Genomic DNA, 17,433 nt, shown 5'->3' with positions numbered 1-17,433 from the left:
ATGTGTATGTATATATTTGTGTATGTACATACACACAAACACATAGATGGATATATACCAAAGATGTAAGCTTAAAGATTATTATAATTTACCTCATTTTCTACTATATCTATAATTAGCATTTGTATGGTTTTTGCTCATGAGATTTTTTTAAATCAAAAAAAAGAAACCGATAAGCTAGTTTTGTTTTGCTTTTTCCCTGAGACAGGGAGAAGCACTTGCGTTCATTTTCCATTTACTTTCTATTAAGGAGGGTGATATGGAGTAGAATAAAAATATAGTCACTGAAACATGCAAGGAATAAAAATGTACAAGATTCACCCTTCTCAATAATAGAACATATTGTATAATTCTTCATGAGTGCTAGTCTACCTTGAGCGAAATGCTTCTTCATACTATTGGTGACCAATATGCCACAACACATATTTTGGAAGCACTTATGAAAGACCTGTGTGTTATATGAAACATGGTATAGTGGATAAAATTTGTGTATTCAAATCCCAGCTTTGACACTCAATAACTGAGAACTTAAGTCATTTAACTGATCTGGTAGTCAGTTTCCTCATCAGTAAAATGGGGATAATAATATTACTTACATCATAGTGTTGGGGAGGGACTGTGTGATTTCATGCATGGAATGCACTTAGATAAGTGCGCGAAGGAAGAGTAACCTAGAAATTGAAAGAGGCTTAAAAGACAAGGCAACCAAATGCAATCTATATGGATCAAGAGACATATCTGTCAAATACAATATATGGACATTTGGGGGGATCCTGATTTGAACAAAGCAACTGGAAAAAACATCAAGCAATTGGTGAAATTTCAATCCTGACTTCGGTGATATAAAAGAATTACTGTTATATTTTAGATATGTTAATAGAATTGTGTTATTATTATTTAAAGATATTTATCTTTTCATGATGCATACTAAAGTATTTAGGCATGAAAAGCCTGAAATTTGCTTCAAAATAACCAAGTGATGAGGAAGAGAGGTATAGGTAATAAATGACTAGCCAAGTGTTGCTTATTACAACGTGGATTTTTTTCATTTGTCTTTTTTTAATACTATTCTCTCTACTTTCGCATATGATTGAAATTTTACAAAATAAATAGTTTTTTTAAAATACTGTTTAAAAGTACTGGAACATAGTAAGGACTCCGTAAATGTTTACTACTATTACATGCTTTATATTTATATTATCTAATGTTTGTTTTACACCTTTCAGATCATAGTGTGTTTTCATTTACACGAAGTCTTTTAGTACTAACACTAAACCTAGAAGGTATCCCCATTTTACAACTGAGAAGACTGAACTAGAGGCAAGACTGCAAGGCGGCCCGATATACCACTTCTGCCTTTCCAGCTTCCAGGGAACCCTCGGTAAAAGGACTAGGAGGTAGCCCGCAACCTCTAAGCAAAGGGTTCTTGATTCCTTTAGAGGCTGTCGTCAGATCTAGTGGGGAGAGAATAAACAAACATACAAATGATTCACTTAAAAATATTTATCAGACAAAATCTGAGCCCACATTTGCGCATCAGAAAAATTCTAGCGGCTACTTTAAAAGGTAATCTCGGAAGAAAAGAATAGAACACAGAAGAAGAGATTACATCGTAAAGGAAAAGTTCTCTCCGTGGTTTGTATTTCTTTTACATAACTTTATTATTGTAAGTTTCATTAGTTTACCTACCTAACCTGTTTATTCTTTCTAAAAATAAGACTAGGACTAAGGTTAGGGGACCAGAGACGAGAAACTGCGTGGGAAGCGAAGTAGGGAGGCAGGAGGACGTCACATCCCAGTTGTTTAGAGGCCCAGCCACCTAACAGCTCTGCGCCACCTTAAGAAGGGTTAGCCTCTCCCCAAGCCGAGCAGGCCCTCGGCTCCTCCCACCCCCGTGTCAGCTCCGACCCGGGAACGTGGGGAAGGGAGGAGAGACACACTGAATGGAAAGATTGGCGCCGGGGTCTGCAGGGTCTCCCCTTCCCCCTACTCTACCGGCGCGGGGAGGAACGTGTAAAACACGGGCCTTTGGGGTTTGGATCCTTTCCTGATGATTCAGGATGGGAATGTGTTCTACTGAAATAGGGGGCGAGCGGGGGGAGGGATATGAGGGGTGGGGCTCATCTTGGGGTGAGGTCGAAGGGGAACAGAACTGGGGCGTTTGAGACACGCAGTATGCAGTGATCGTTGGTCGAAAATTGTTAAGTTCAAGAGATCCGGACGCACCTCTTCAAACCATTTCCAAAAGAGGGGGCAAGTTTTCCATTCTCCGCCCAATTCTCCGTCTTCATTTTAATTGATTGGGTTTAAGGTAGGCCGGGCCCAAGGTTGCTTGTTGATTGGCTACGTATGTAATCTATCAGGATGACGCAAGCGAGAGGCGGATGTTTGGGAAGGAAGTGAAGATTATTTTAGTACCTCCCACCCCAACTACTGATTGGTTGGGATTTGCCGTGATGTAAAACAAGGCGTAAAGATGTCCACGAAAGGGAAGGGCCAATTGGCCATTCTCTCAAAGACGATGTCTACGGTGGAATTGGGAAGAGTGAGACGGAGTCTGCTATTGTAGTGAAGGACCAAATGGATTGAAACCCGGAAATGAGTTTAGAAGGGAACTGAAGGAGAAAGGGAAATCCGCGAAACCTTCGTTGCCCTCAAACAAGGCCATTTCCTGCGTGGGATCGATAGTTTCCTGTTTACTCAGCGAAGTTAGCGGCTACCGTGGTTTTCTAAAATATACGTGATAATTAAATTCATATGAGCCTTTGGTCCCAGACTTCGCATTTACTTATACTAAAAGGATGAAAGAGACAGAAGAAAGGAAAAGCGTGGGGTTTAGCCTTGCCTTTAGGGAAGGATGGGGAAACCGAGGTTCTCATACAGAAAGTTAAGGACTGACCCTGGATCACAGTATCCTAGCAGGTGGGTTCCTAAAGAAACCATTCACAAAATAATTGGAGAGGCTGCGGGGAGGTGAAGGAAACTGTAAAAGTTTGTCTGAAGGAAGGGCATTAATCACATTACAGAAAACTGCTTGGATATGGAGTGTATTTTATTCATCGTTGCATATCCAGTGTCTAGCAGTGTCTGATACATGGCAGGTTATGAACCGAACCAAAATGAGAAGACTTTTACAAAGTATGCCAGACCTTTAAAATATGTTTTTAAAGGTATATATGCCAATTTTATGATCCTGGAAAAATGTTTCACACTCACCACCTGGGTTTTTCCAGCCATAAATTGAAAGATAAATCTGCTCCCACAGATCTACCTAGGAAGCTACCTATCTGTGAAAATGCTACCATTTTCTCCTTAACACCCTGAGGCATTTAAAATTTGAAAGTAGATTTCCCCTCAACCTACCTTCCTAGGAAAATTGAAAAGATAGATGGAATTGGAGAAGAGATATCCTCTACATCCAGTGAATGAAAAATAAGGTGTTTAACCTACAATCTGCAATTCCAGGGTAGGAAGGACTATTTGAGAGTGTTGAGAGATGCCATCTATACTGTAAATTACGGAATTCCCTTGCTTCCCAGCACAAATGGACCTTTTTTTCCTTTCCTAGTCCAGACTTTTTCTTACAGCTACATTTCAGCAAAGCTCTAACACTGTCTAAAAATTGTGCTTTGAAATTGAGGGACCAGAATAAGGACTTCCCATCAGTATTATAACTGTCCCCACTGCAGAGCTGCAAGGGCTATGGGTCAAGATTCAGTAACAGGTAACTTCTGTTCGTCCAAAGTGATCCCATCTTTTTATGATTTTCCAGGATCTCCTAGGCCAGATAGTTTACAAGAGAGTATATCATACTAGCCCTTCAGTATCGTTATGGCCATAGTTTAGAAATAAGAGGAGGAACGAGAGGCAGCTGTATTTGCAATAATAAAAGTACCATGGGAAAATTATTACTAGGCTGTAAATAATTCTAGCATAATAAGGTATATCTTGCTTATGCCAAAGTGGGATTGAGGGTGGGGCCAGGGAGGGGGAGGATATTAAAATTTTTTTCAAGAATTGTCTAGGCTTCCGGCGCGTCGGTTACTCGGCTGGGGGAACCTTTGGCGTGGTGGTCGCCTGGGTAGTTCCCGCCGCGTGAGAGGAGGGCGAGGAGGGTTTGAGCATGAGCATGGGAGAAGGGGACACCCTGATATCAGTGGGTTATGAAACTGGGGGGAAGGCACACGGGGTGTTTTTCCACAATTATACTCAGGCTGAGGGGCAAAAGCTGGAATTTGGAGGCTGGGTCCAGAATACTGACCAGGGCACAGTATGAGGGCAATTTCAAGGTTGCATCTCCAAAGTGCGTCATATGCAGGGATGGTTGGAAGAAGAGGGGATCCCAAAACGCACGTCGACAGAGCAAACTTCTACAATGAGAAAGGCATCTCATAGTTGGACTACTCAGATTCCTAACTTGTAAAATAATGGCCAGAATTTAAATTTTCCAAGATAAACTAAGTGGTTTTGCTTTTTATTGTTAGTAGAGATAGAACTATTCTGTGTTCAGTATTAGAATTTATCAGTAAGTTATTTTAGTATCAGATATTTGATTATTACTGCATATTATATGTATGACGGGAGGATTACAACTACAATTCTAATCAACAAAAACACATTAGAACCTTTAAAAACAATTGTGTTTATGAGAGAAAAGGGCATTTTGTTCTTAGTAATGTTAAATGAATATGTGGAAACATGCAATATTATTTTTAGGTTAATAATTCATATACTTAAAGAACTGTGAGGCTTCCCTGGTGGCGCAGTGGTTGAGAATCCGCCTGCCGATGCAGGGGACGCGGGTTCGTGCCCCGGTCCGGGAAGATCCCACATGCCGCGGAGCGGCTGGGCCCGTGAGCCATGGCCGCAGGGCCTGCGCGTCCGGAGCCTGTGCTCCGCAACGGGAGAGGCCACAACAGTGAGAGGCCCGCGTACCGCAAAAAAAAAAAAAAAAAAAAAAGAACTCTGAAGAGACCTAGATCTCAAGGAAAAAAAACTGCTGTTGTTCCTCACCACAGGCCCACGCCCTCCAGTGAGTAAAGATAAACCACTGGCATCTTGATGAGTGAGAACATGAGACACTGAGTCATAGCCTCTTGGGCATCAGGAAAATCAGAAAAAACACCAGGACCTGCTTAGGACCTGCCGAATGAACTTGGACAAGTCACCTTACCACTGGGCCTTCATTTATTGCAAACTAAAATTAGTATTACAGGTAAATATTAACATTTAAGAAAGGAGGGGGGAAAAAAGGTATGGAAGAAACAGTTTGTAAAAGGAACATATACAGTAGTACCCTCTTAGCACTTTCACTTTCTGAGGTTTCAGTTACCCACAATCAACCGCTGTCTGAAAATATATTACATGGAAAATTCGAGAAATAAACAATCCACAGGTTTTAAATTGCGCACCACTCTAAGCAGCATCATGAAATCTCAAGCCATCCCATTTCGTCTTGCCAGGGATGGGAATCATCCCTTGGTCCGGTTTATTGATGCTGATTACTCACTCGGCAGCTGGCTGCTGTCATGGTATCACATTCACATACATTTTATTACAGTATGTTGTTACAACTGTTCTAGTTTATTGTTAGTTACTGCTGTTAATCTCTTACTGTGCCTAATTTATAAATTAATCTTTATCATGTGTATGTATGTATGTATAAGAAAAAACATAGTATATATAGGGTTGGGTACAATCTGAGGTTTCAGGCATCCGTTGAGGGTCTTGGAAAGTATCCCCCGTGGATAAGAGGGAACTACTATAATATGAAAAGATATTTAAAAAATAAGGAAGGGGACTTCCCTGGTGGTCCAGTGGTTAACAATTCACCTTCTGATGCAGGGGATGCAGGTTTGATCCCTGGTCTGAGAACTAAGATCCATATGCCGTGGGGCAACTAAGCCCACGGGCCACAACTACTGAGCCCGCACATTCTAGAGCCCGTGCTCCACAACTAGAGAGCCCACACGCTCTGGAGCCCATGCGCCACAATGAAAGATCCCGCATGCAACAACTAAGACCCAATGCAGCCAAATAAATAAATAAATATATTTTTTTAAAAAATAAGGAAGGCATTAGATTAGTGAAGCTCTTAGTTCCCTTAAGGGTCTGAAAGTCTATTATTTAACTTTTTTTTCTGGACTCCTAATAACCTTCTACATGGACCTCAACTTGTAGACTTATGCCAACCCTACTTAGGCCATCTAGTCCTGTTCAGTGACCCAGATTTGATGAGGAGAAACACAGATTTTTTTTCATGTCACTGTATTTGTTCAAAAGCATTCCATGGCTACCAGTAAAATATAAAACACACTATTCAGCTTGGCATTCAAAGCCCTCCTCAACCTGTCCCTAACTCATATTTTGCACAATTCCTGCTCCCAAAAAGCCACTGGCATCACATAAACAGGTGCCTTTATTTCTGTTAACATTTTCCCCCATTTCAACAAATATTCATTGAGCTTATTAATCAATTCTATGTCCCAGACTTTATGTTGGAAACTTCAACAAGTTCAAAGATGAATCAGGCTCAGCCCCTGCTAGAGTGTATCCATACCAGGTTGCCCAAGACTACCTTGGGTTTAGCGCTAAAAGTCCCCTGTTGTGAGAAACCCCTGAGTCCTGGGGAAAGTGAGACAGTTGATTACCCTGGTCCCTGCCCACGGAGAAATCATGAGCCTCTTAAGAGCCCTTCTAACTCAGAAACTCTGCATAGATGCATATTCTTTTCCCCAACTTTCTTCCAAGGGAATTATTTTGGACTTCCCTAACAGTATAGTATTAAAGACTACGCCCAAGCAATGACTTTTATTTGTAACACCTCCTAGATGATGAACTCCTGGGAGGCAGAGACATCATTCCAGGATTCCACAGTGCCTCCTAGTGCCTTATTTACTAATATAGTGACTATAAAATGAATGTATGTTGAATTGAATAGAGGAGAACTTGGACAAATTAATAATAGTTAAGGCTTTTTTTTTCTTTTTTTAATAAATTTATTTTATTTATTTATTTTTGGATCTGTTGGGTCTTCGTTGCTGCGCGCGGGCTTTCTCTAGTTGAGGCAAGAGGGGGCTACTCTTCGTTATGGTGCGCAGGCTTCTCATTGCGGTAGTTTCTCTTGTTGCAGAGCACAGGCTCTAGGTGTGTGGGCTTCAGTAGTTGCAGCACGCAGGCTCAGTAGTTGTGGCACACGGGCTCTAGAGCGCAGGCTCAGTAGTTGTGGCGCAAGGGCTTAGTTGCTCTGCAGCATGTGGGATCTTCCCGAACCAGGGCTCAAACCTGTGTCCCCTGCATTGGCAGGTGGATTCTTAACCACTGCGCCACCAGGGAAGTCCCTTTTTTTTCTTAACTAAAAAGATTTTTAAGTAAAACACATATGGAAAAATGCTCAGTTTGATTATTGTTTTTACAAAGTTAACAGCACCCCGACAAAATCACAGCACACACCCCGGAAGTCCTGGTGCCCCTTCCCAGTCACAACCCCCCAAGGGCAACCACAGATTTAGACTTATGACACCACAGCTGAGTTTTGCCTGTTTTTGAACCTACCTGGTTTCTTCCACTCAACTTTGTGAGATGCATCCATATAATTGCAGGTTGCTATAGCACATTCACTCTCATTGCTGTATAATATTCCACTGTGTGAATATAACACAATGTAATTATCTATTCTTCTCTTAAAGGACATTTGGATTATTTCCAGTCTGGCATTGTTATGAATACTGCTGAGATGAACATTCTAATACCTATTTTTTGATGAACGTGTGTATGCATTTCTACTGAGTATATATCTAGGGGTGGAATTGTTGGGTCATAGGGCAGGCATATGTTCTGTCCGGTTTTTTTAAAATAATTTTTACTGAAGTATAGTTGTGTTTCTTATTGAAGAATGTTGTGTTTCTGGTGTAGAGCACAGTGATTCAGTATGCATACATATATTTTTTAGATTCTTTTCCATTATAGGTTATTACAAGATATTGAGTATAGTTCCCTGTGCTATACAGTAGGTCCTTGTTGTTTATTTTATATATAGTAGTGTGTATATGTTAATCCTAAACTCCTAATTTATCCCCCCCACTTCCCCTTTGGTAACCATAGTTTGTTTCCTATGTCTGTGAGTCTATTTCTGTTTCGTAAACAAGTTCACTTCTATCATTTTTTTAAGATTCCACATATAAGTGATATCATATAATATTTATCCTTCTCTGACTTACCTCACTTCATATGATAATCTCCAGGTCCATCCATGTTGCTGCAAATGGCATTGTTTCATTCTTTTTTATGGCTGAGTAACATTCCATTATATACACATGTTCTGTTTTAATAAATATTGCTAAATATTTTCCAAAGTGCGCCGGTTTATCAACTTGTACCCCCATTAACCACGTATGAAAGTTCTGGCCTCCCGTATTTGGCATTCTCTCTCTCTTTCCTTTTCCTCCTCCTTCATTTTAACCATCCTAGTGGGTGTATGGTAGCATCTCCTGTGGTTTTAATTTGGAGTTCCCTGATATGACCAATTCAGATGCACACCTTTTTCCTGAGTTTATTGCTCACTGGGAATATTCCCTTTTGAGAAGTGTAATGCAGACATTTTAAAAAAAAACCTTGTCACTACTGACTCAGCCCTTGCTGAAAGGCCATGCTATCACTATGAGGCTCTAAATAATTCCAAGTTAGTAGGGGACAAAGGGGAGAACAATCTCCAAAGCACCGGTCCCTCTCTTGCCCACCAACCACTCCCCGGACAGCACCCACGAGGCAGCGTGGGACGACCTTTATTACTCCTAACCCCAAATTTTAAAGAGTCCTTTCCAGGAGGTGGAAGGAAAGACATTTGGGGCTTTTCATTAGAAAAGAGCCACCGGGTCCAAAAGAACCACTAGAAATTGCCCTCTGCCTTCTCGGCCTCGACCCCGGCCCACCCCGCAGAGTTGTCTGAGGGCAACACCCCCGGGGCGCGGAGGCGCTGAGAGGGAACCGGTATCTCTTAAAGCAGAAATGTTAACACCCTCTTAACGGCGGCATCAAGGATGGTGGGGCCCAGAGTCGTTTCCCCGTAAAGCGTTCCCCGCTCTCTTCTCGAAGATGCCTGGGCGTCGGGTGGGAGCGAGGTGGGCTGCGGCCCGGCCGGTCAGTTTGGCGCGAAGGTGAAGAGTAGGACTGGGGCAGCGGTTGTGGGGACTCAAGAGCGCGAGCCCTGCTCACGCCAGGGGTGGCTGCCTGCGTCCTGCTTAACGGAGGCAGCCGGACCCACGAGTCACGTTTTCCTCCCACATCAACGGATCGTTCAAAACAGAATCCTGGGCATCTCGTAGCTGCGCGGGGGACCTAACGGCCGCGCAGCCGGGCGGGCGGAAGCGCAGTGGCGGCATCGCTGTCACCCCCGGGCGTGGCCTCCTGGGACCAGCGGAGAGGCGTGGGTGAGCCCGGAGATGGGCGGTTGAGCGGAGCCGCCGGGCCCAACCGCCGTTGCCCGGTCCCGGTGGTGGGTGCGCAGCGCTGTCCCTGTGGCTGGCAGGCGGGAGGACGAGCTTCCGAGCTGGGCTCGGGTAGAGGTGGGTGGTGACTCACGGTTGGGCGGGACTAAGGGAGAAGCGGGTCCTAGGGCTCAGGAGAAACTAGCACGTAGCCTCAGAGTACCTGAGAGAATATTTGTTATTTCCTGAGCACCTACCGTGTCCGAGCCCTGCTCCAGGTGCTGGAGACCTCACAGTGAACGACGTGGGCAATGGTCCTGCCTTCCTGGAGTTATACTCCAGGGAAGGGATAGACAAGAAAATGCGTGGATGTGTAATAAAATGCCAGACAGTGATAAATCTTATGAAGAAAATATGTAGTAAGAAATGGGGAGGGGACTGGCATATTCAATGGCAGGTGGGGGAAGGAATGGGTCTGAGGAAGTGCCTTTTGACCAAAGACCTGAAGAAAGTGAGAGCCGTAGAAAAACCATCCAGGCAAAGGGAACTGTGCTGGCCTTGAAAGATACCTACCAGGAGTTTAAGTGCTATGCAAATGATAACTCTGTAGGTTTTTGAAAGATGAAAATTGGAATTTCCTTAGAAAATTATGGCTCATTCATTCATTCACTGCAAGTATAGCACCTTACTTTTAAAGAAAAGTATATTTATTTGAGTTAGAAGAGTTGTAGAGGTTTTGGGTTTTTATTTTCTCCCCGAATGATGATGACCTGGAAGCCAAGAACTAGCAGACAGAGGAAAGGAGAGACACTGGGGGGCAGGGGCTGCAGAGAGAAATGAAAAGGAAAGGGTAATAAGGAGGCTGTGGAATAGTCAAAGGAATGGTCTGTCCTAATTCTCCCCTTCCTCCTAATAAACTCAGGAGATAACACTAGTGTTTCACCATACATCTCAGCTGATCCCCAACTATGCATCCAAGTCAGGAGAGTTGGTCAAGGAGGAAACACTCGGACTTGATAACCGGCTAAGCAGAGTCCTGATTTCTGACTCCACTGCAGCTCACTGATGGTGTTTAGGTGAAGCTGTGAGGAGGTGGTTTATTTCAAATATTTTATTAATTTTATACGGCAAAATAAGCCACATTAAATCACAGAGTTTTATGACAGCAAGTTCACCTAATCCCTGCTCCTTTTGCTGATGGGGAAACAGTGCTAGTTGGTGACAGAGCAATGACTCAAAATATAGAGGTTCCATTTTGCACCATATTCAGCTCTTTCCGTTTTCTCTCCCTTTACTTGATAAAATTCTTCCCACTGGCTACTGAACAAGTGGAAAGAGCTTTGTTGAGGACCCCAGAATTGGGTTAATCTAAGACACTAGAATTATATGAGGTTTCACCTACTTCCACAAGTACTTATTGGTGTGCCTGTGGGTCGGGGGGCTGACACAGCCTCATCTCTCAAGGAACTTAAGTAGATAAAGCAAATAAATAACTAGCCAATTACAATTTACAGGAAGCAGTACCTTAAAGAAGAATTGGAGGGCGAGTCAATTCTTAGTATAGCAGAGAGATGGAGAGCAACAAACAGGATGTGAGTATTAAGAATTTATGTCAGATTGGTATCAGCTTGTTTTGTCATAGTTATGTTAGTAATCTCAATACCTGTCGTTTCCCTAAACTTTTGTTGTCTTATTAACGCGGACCTACATAAGTGGTGGTGGGAGAGACTATTGCAGCCAATAGACTCGGTACATTCCCATATTATTTTTATTCACAATTAATTAGTATTTGCCATGTGTGGCATTTTGTGCTTTAACATCAAGAATAATAAAAATGATAAAATATCCATGTTCAGCATTGTAATTGCAAACAGGCCTCGGTAAAATTATACACAACTGGACGAGAGGGAATTACCTTAAAAACTGCCATGACTATATAGGTGTGAAGAATCATAGCTGAATTTGCACCATGATAAGAACTCTTCTTATAGAGCCGACTCTAAAGTGTTACTGAGTCATATTACTTGCAAAGCACTGTGATGAAGAGTCACAAAAAGATATTAAAGAATTTATGACCCTTTGGCCTGGGATAGGGACAGGGTAGGCTTCATCTGGTGACTAAATCACATATTGCCTGAAGCCAAGGGTTTAGCCCATGTGATCTATCCAGAAAGACTTTAAATAAGCTCCTTCTCAGGGAATTCACTGGGATCTTGAATGGCGGTCTTATCAGACTGCCAGATTCTTTCCCAATTTTTTTATTGGTCAAACTAAGGAAAGCAGAGCTGGGGGAAGAACAAGGCGGGCAATTGCTCTTCCTTAGCACGTTTTCCAAAACATAGCATTTTTTGGAAAATCTTAAAAGTCAATACATTTTTAAAGATGGTAGGTCTACATGACAGTTGTTAAGGCTATTTTGGAAAGACATTGGTGGAAACACTGTGAGGACAAGGTGTGAGACACAGAAATCAAGGAGTGATCCTTTTTTAAAATGTGTTCAACGCTTTACCAATGGTGAGCAAAGCCACTGTGCCTCCTGTCCACCCCAGCTCCCACCAAGCTCCCCCTGCTGCATAATTATTTAATAATTAGATTTGACTACTTAAGATTGGATACTACTGTGTTTTTCCATTTCAAAAATCATAGGGTAGTCTACCTCTCTTATTTGTGGGCTTCCTAATTATGCCAACCTTATCATTATTAAGATATCGTATATCGCCGTCGTGGTGGTGGTTTTATTAAAAAAGAAGTACGTGCCTGCGAGACATCTCAATAATAGAGAAATTAAACGACACAGTCCCCAGAATTTTAGTGGGAATTAAGGATAAGCAAAGGTTTAAGATAGTTGTTGCTGTTGTTACTGGCATTAAAAACAGTGATTTTCCATCAACTGTACCCCAAGAAAGACGAAAAACAAAAAACCAGTGATTTTACTTTTGACAAGGCCATTTTGACATAGCCAGATGCAAATGGCTGTGAAAGTTTGTCCTATTTTATACCTATTAGCCAGACACTATAATTAACTCTTTGGATGACATCGATCTTTGCTGATTATTGTGACAAATTAGATAATATATTCTCAGCACTTAGCAAAGTATTTGGCTGTAAAGGAAAAAAATCTCAGTTTTTCTGCACACCAGGCAATTCTCTGTGGCTCCAACTGGATGTCCTAAAATTTAACTCAATTCTGACACTGTCTAACCAGGTCCCACAAGTAAAGGTCTCAGTCCCACAAGACTGCTGCTGTCCCGACCCACACATACTTCAGACACTGGTTGCAAGCCCAGATTATCACCTGTGCTTCTGACCAACCAGCTATAGATCAGAGGTTACAATGACCCCCTCCTTGGGTTCCATTAATTTGCTAAAATGGATCACAGACCGCAGGGAAACACTTATGTCTACCAGTTTATTAAAAGATATGATAAAGGATACAGATGAACAACCAGATAAAGAAATACATAGGGCAGGGTCTGGGAGGGTCCTGAGCGTAGGAGCTTCCGTCCCCATGGAGTTGAGGTGCGTCACCCTCCCGGTGTGAGGTGTTTACCAACCTGGAAACTTTCCAAACCTCCTACTATTGGGATTTTATGGAGGCCTCCTCACACAGACACGATCAATTATTAACTCCATTTCCAGCCCCTCTCCCCGTTCTGGAGGACGAGGGGTGGGCTGATAATTCCAAGCTTCTAATCACAGCTTGGTCTTGCTGGTGACCAGCCCCCATCCAGGAGCCCATCGACACTCACCTCATCAGAACAAAAGATGTTCCTAGTGCTCTTATCACTTAGGAATTTACAAGCGTTTCAGGAGCCCTGTGTCAGGGACCTGGTCAAAGACAATTATTAGAATGAGAGATGTTCCCAGTGTTCTTATGACTCAGGAAATTACAAGGGTTTTAAGAGCTCTATGCCAGGAACCGGGGACAGATATATATATAATCTCACATTGGCATATAGAAGAGTTAAATAATTGGGAATTAATTATTATTTACATACATTTATTCGTGAGGCAGATGTTACTATCTGAAAACAAGGTTTAAGATCTTGAGATATGTTTTTAAGGTCACATAACTAGTGCTAGAGCTGGCCTGTGACCAGTATCTTTATGCCGAAGCTCTCTTTCCTTTCCTCTGTTCTACATTGTTCCCCTACAGACAGATCAAGAGGTTCAGAATTCAAGAGCAATCAGGAGAAATCAATTGTAGTGTGAAACAGATAACCTACATTATTATCGACCCATTGAATTTCAGTTCAGGCTCAAGAGGAGATCAGGAAGGAAAACAGAGTTAGGAAACAAATGTAAAGACTTTCAAACATCCTTACTCTCCAGCCGTAGGTAACTCTTTAGCTCGATATGTTAGGGAATGCCATGGAGGTAAAATGACACATAAACATCATTATACAGTTCATGAAGGGAATCAGACCTATTGTTCTTTCATTCAAGTATTGTTCCTCTGACAAAATAGTTTATGGGATAATAAATATCAATAGAGTTATTTTTCCTGGCAAGAGGTGGTTTCCACATAGTTCTCTGTGACTCACTTATTTATTCAAGTATTTCTTGAGTGATATTATATGACAGGCACTGTTGGTGCCTGAGACTGCCCTCATGGAGCTTATTCTAGTGAAGGAAGTGATAAATTCTATGAAGAAAAATAAAGTAAGGGAGTAGATGGTGGAACGATGGGGAGGGTTGCGTATTCTAAATAATATGGTCATGGAAGGCCTCTCTAAGGTAAATTTGAGCAGAAGCCAGAATAACACTGGAGAGCCAGCCGTGAGAAGGAGATCCAAGGAAAGAGTGTTTCAGACAGAGCGAGTGTGTAAGGGCCCTGGAGTGTAAAGGTTTAGCAGATTAGAGCAGCGGGTCAAGAACCTCTTCTGTAAAGAGCCAGATAGTAACTGTGTTAGGCTTTGTGGGCCATGTGGTCTCTGTTACAACTATTCAACATGGCTACTAAAGCAGCCACAGACATTATGTAAGGAGGTAGGCATGGTGTGTTACAATGACATTTTATTTACAAAAACAGGCAGAGGCTTGACATCAAAAGCACAGGCCTAGATAGATAGATAGATAGATAGATAGATAGATAGATAGATAGATAGGGCCTCACTAAAATTAAAAGCTTTTGCTCTGCAAAAGACCCTATAAAGAGAGTGAAAAGATAGACCACAGAAACAATATTTGCAAAGCACATATTGACAAAGGACTTGCATCTAGAAAATAAAAAGCCCTTTCAACACAACTCAACAGTAAACTATAATCAAGACAGTGTGGTATTAGCATAAGGTTAGACATATAGATCAATGGAATAGAATTGAGAGTACTCAAATAAATCCCATGCATCCGATTTTTCAACAAGGATGGCAAGACCATTCAATGGGGAAGAATAGTGTTTTCAACAAATGTTACAGGGTCAACTGGATAGCCACCTGCAGAAGAGTGAAGTTAGACCCTTACCTCATACCATATACAAAAAGGAACTCAAAATGGATCAAAGACCTAAGTTTAAGAGCTAAAACCATAGAACTCTTAGAAGAACACATAGATATAAATATTTATGGTCTTGGATTAGGCAACAGTTTCTAATATATGACACCAAAAGTATGAGTAACAAATGAAAAAAATAGATATGTTGGACATAATCAAGGTTAAAAACTTTTGGACGTCAAAGGACACCATCAAGAAAGTGAAAAGAGGGGCTTCCCTGGTGACGCAGTGGTTGGGAATCTGCCTGCCAATGCAGGGGACATGGGTTCAATTCCTGGTCCAGGAAGTTCCCACATGCCGCAGAGCAACTAAGCCCGTGCACCACAACTACTGAGCCTGCGCTCTAGAGACCATGCTCCACAAAGAGAAGCCACCGCAATGAGAAGCCCGTGCACCACAACGAAGAGTAGCCCCTGCTCTCCGAAACCAGAGAAAGCCTGCGCGCAGCAACGAAGACTCAGCACAGCCAAAGATAAGTAAATAAGTTAATTAATTAAAAAAAAAATGAAAAGGCACAGAATGGGAGATAATTTTGGCAAATCATGTATATGATAAGGGACTTGTATCTAGAATATATAAAGACTATTACAATTCAATAATAAAAAGACAAATAACCCAATTTTTTAAATGGGCAAAGGATCTGTGTAGACATTTCTCAGAAGAAGATATAAAAATGGCCAATAAGCACATGAAATGATGCCCAGTACCATTAGCCATTAGAGAAATGCACATCGGAAATCACAATGAAATATTACCTCACACTCACTAGGTTGTCTATAATTGAAAATACAGATACTGGAATGCTTTGGCGAGGGTGTGGAGAAATCGAAACCCTGATACAGTGCTGGTAGGAATGTAAAATGGTACAGATGGCAGTTTCTCAAAAAGTTAAACATAGAATTACCCTACAACCCAGAAATTTCACTCCTAGGTGTACCCAAGAGAAATGAAAACATATGTCCACACAAAAACTTGACTTGAGTGCTCATAGCAGCATTATTCATAATAGTGGAAACAACCCAAATGTCTATCCACTGATGCTCGGATAAATGAAATGTGGTATGTCCAATAAATGAAATGTGGTATGTCCAATAAAATGGAATTTTTTTTTTGGCTGTACCACGTGGCTTGCGGTTCACCAACCAGGGAACAAACTCCAGCCGTCGGCAGTGGAAGTGCAGAGTCCTGACCACTGGACCACCAGGGAATTCCCTAAAATGGAATATTATTTAACAATAAAAAGAGATAAAGTACCGATACATGCTACAACATGGATGAATCTTGAAAACATTATATTGTACTAAGTAGAAGAAGCCAGTCACAAAAGACCACATATTATTTGATTTCATTTATATGACATGTCTAGAGTAGGCAAATCTATGAAGATAAAGAGTAGACTAGTGGTTGTCTAAGCCTGGGAGTTTGGGGGAAATCGGAGAGTGACTGCTAACGGGTGAGGATTTTCTTTTGGGCGTGATGAAAGTGTTCTACAGTTAATTGTGATGGTGGTTGTTGCACAACCCTGTGAATATACTAAAAACCACTGAATTGTACACTTTAAATGGTGAATTGTATAATATGTGAGTTATATCTCAATAAAGCTGTTATTAAAAAAAATCAACAGTTAATAAAATGGGCAAAAGACATTGAGCAGGCATTTCAATGAAGAAATTATACAGATGACAAGCACATGAAAGGATGCTCAACATCGTTAGCCACTAGGGAAATGTAAATTAAGGCCACAATAGGTATAACCACGTGCCTTTCAGAATGGCTAAAATGAAAAATAATAACCCCATTTTCTGGCAAGCATGCAGAAGAGCTGGATCCTTCATACATTACTGGTGAAAGTATAAAATGGCGCAACGACTGGTATAGAATATGACAGTTTCTTACAAAACTAAACATGCACTTATCCTATCACCCAGCAATTGCAGTCTTGGGCATTTATCCCAGAGAAATAAAAACGTAATCATAAAAAACCTGTACTTGAAGGTTTATAGCAGCTTTATTTGTCAGAGCCAAAATCTAGAAACAACCTAATTGTCCTTAGGTTGATGAAAGGTTAACAAACTATGGTACATTCCTACCATAGAATACTACTCAGCAATAAAAAGGAACAAACTACTGATACATACAACAACTTGGATGGGTCTCAAGGAAATTATGCTAAGTGAAAAGAAGCAACCTCAAAAGGTTACATGTTATGTGATCTTGTTATGGACTGTATGTTTGTGTTCCCTCAAAATTCATTAAGTTGAAATCTAATCCCAAATGTGATGGTATTTGAAGATGGGGACTTTGGTAGGTAATTAGGTCATGAGGATGGAGCCTTTATGGATGGGATGAGTGTCTTTATAAAAGAAACCAGGGCTTCCCTGGTGGCGCAGTGGTTCAGAGTCCGCCTGCCGATGCAGGGGACACGGGTTCGTGCCCCGGTCCGGGAAGATCCTGCATGCCACGGAGTGACTGGGCCCGTGAGCCATGGCCGCTGAGCCTGAGCGTCTGGAGCCTG

The 17,433-nt window shown here is 41.7% G+C and overlaps 1 protein-coding gene, 1 long non-coding RNA gene and 1 pseudogene across 2 annotated transcripts in view; 2 read left to right on the top strand and 1 right to left on the bottom strand.

The window, feature by feature from the left end:
- Positions 1-2,141: 2,141 nt before the first annotated feature.
- On the top strand, positions 2,142-4,428 carry LOC101334245 (acylphosphatase-1 pseudogene; annotated as a pseudogene).
- A 6,553-nt stretch (positions 4,429-10,981) lies between these two features.
- The window catches only part of LOC101333672 (solute carrier family 2, facilitated glucose transporter member 3), a 76,125-nt gene continuing 69,673 nt past the window's right edge, over positions 10,982-17,433 (top strand). Inside the window, exon 1 of the mRNA XM_073789073.1 lies at positions 10,982-11,017. Within this exon, the coding sequence (XP_073645174.1) occupies positions 10,997-11,017 (21 nt within the window). The 5' untranslated portion in view covers positions 10,982-10,996. The remainder of the gene's footprint in view (positions 11,018-17,433) is intronic.
- The window catches only part of LOC101335673 (uncharacterized), a 38,008-nt gene continuing 35,574 nt past the window's right edge, over positions 15,000-17,433 (bottom strand). Inside the window, exon 5 of the long non-coding RNA XR_002174552.3 lies at positions 15,000-16,130. This is a non-coding gene — a long non-coding RNA (uncharacterized lncRNA). The remainder of the gene's footprint in view (positions 16,131-17,433) is intronic.

The sequence above is a fragment of the Tursiops truncatus genome, chromosome 11 (assembly GCF_011762595.2).
Source record: "Tursiops truncatus isolate mTurTru1 chromosome 11, mTurTru1.mat.Y, whole genome shotgun sequence".
NCBI classification, from domain to species: domain Eukaryota; kingdom Metazoa; phylum Chordata; class Mammalia; order Artiodactyla; family Delphinidae; genus Tursiops; species Tursiops truncatus.
This window is presented reverse-complemented; position numbering and strand designations above follow the sequence as displayed.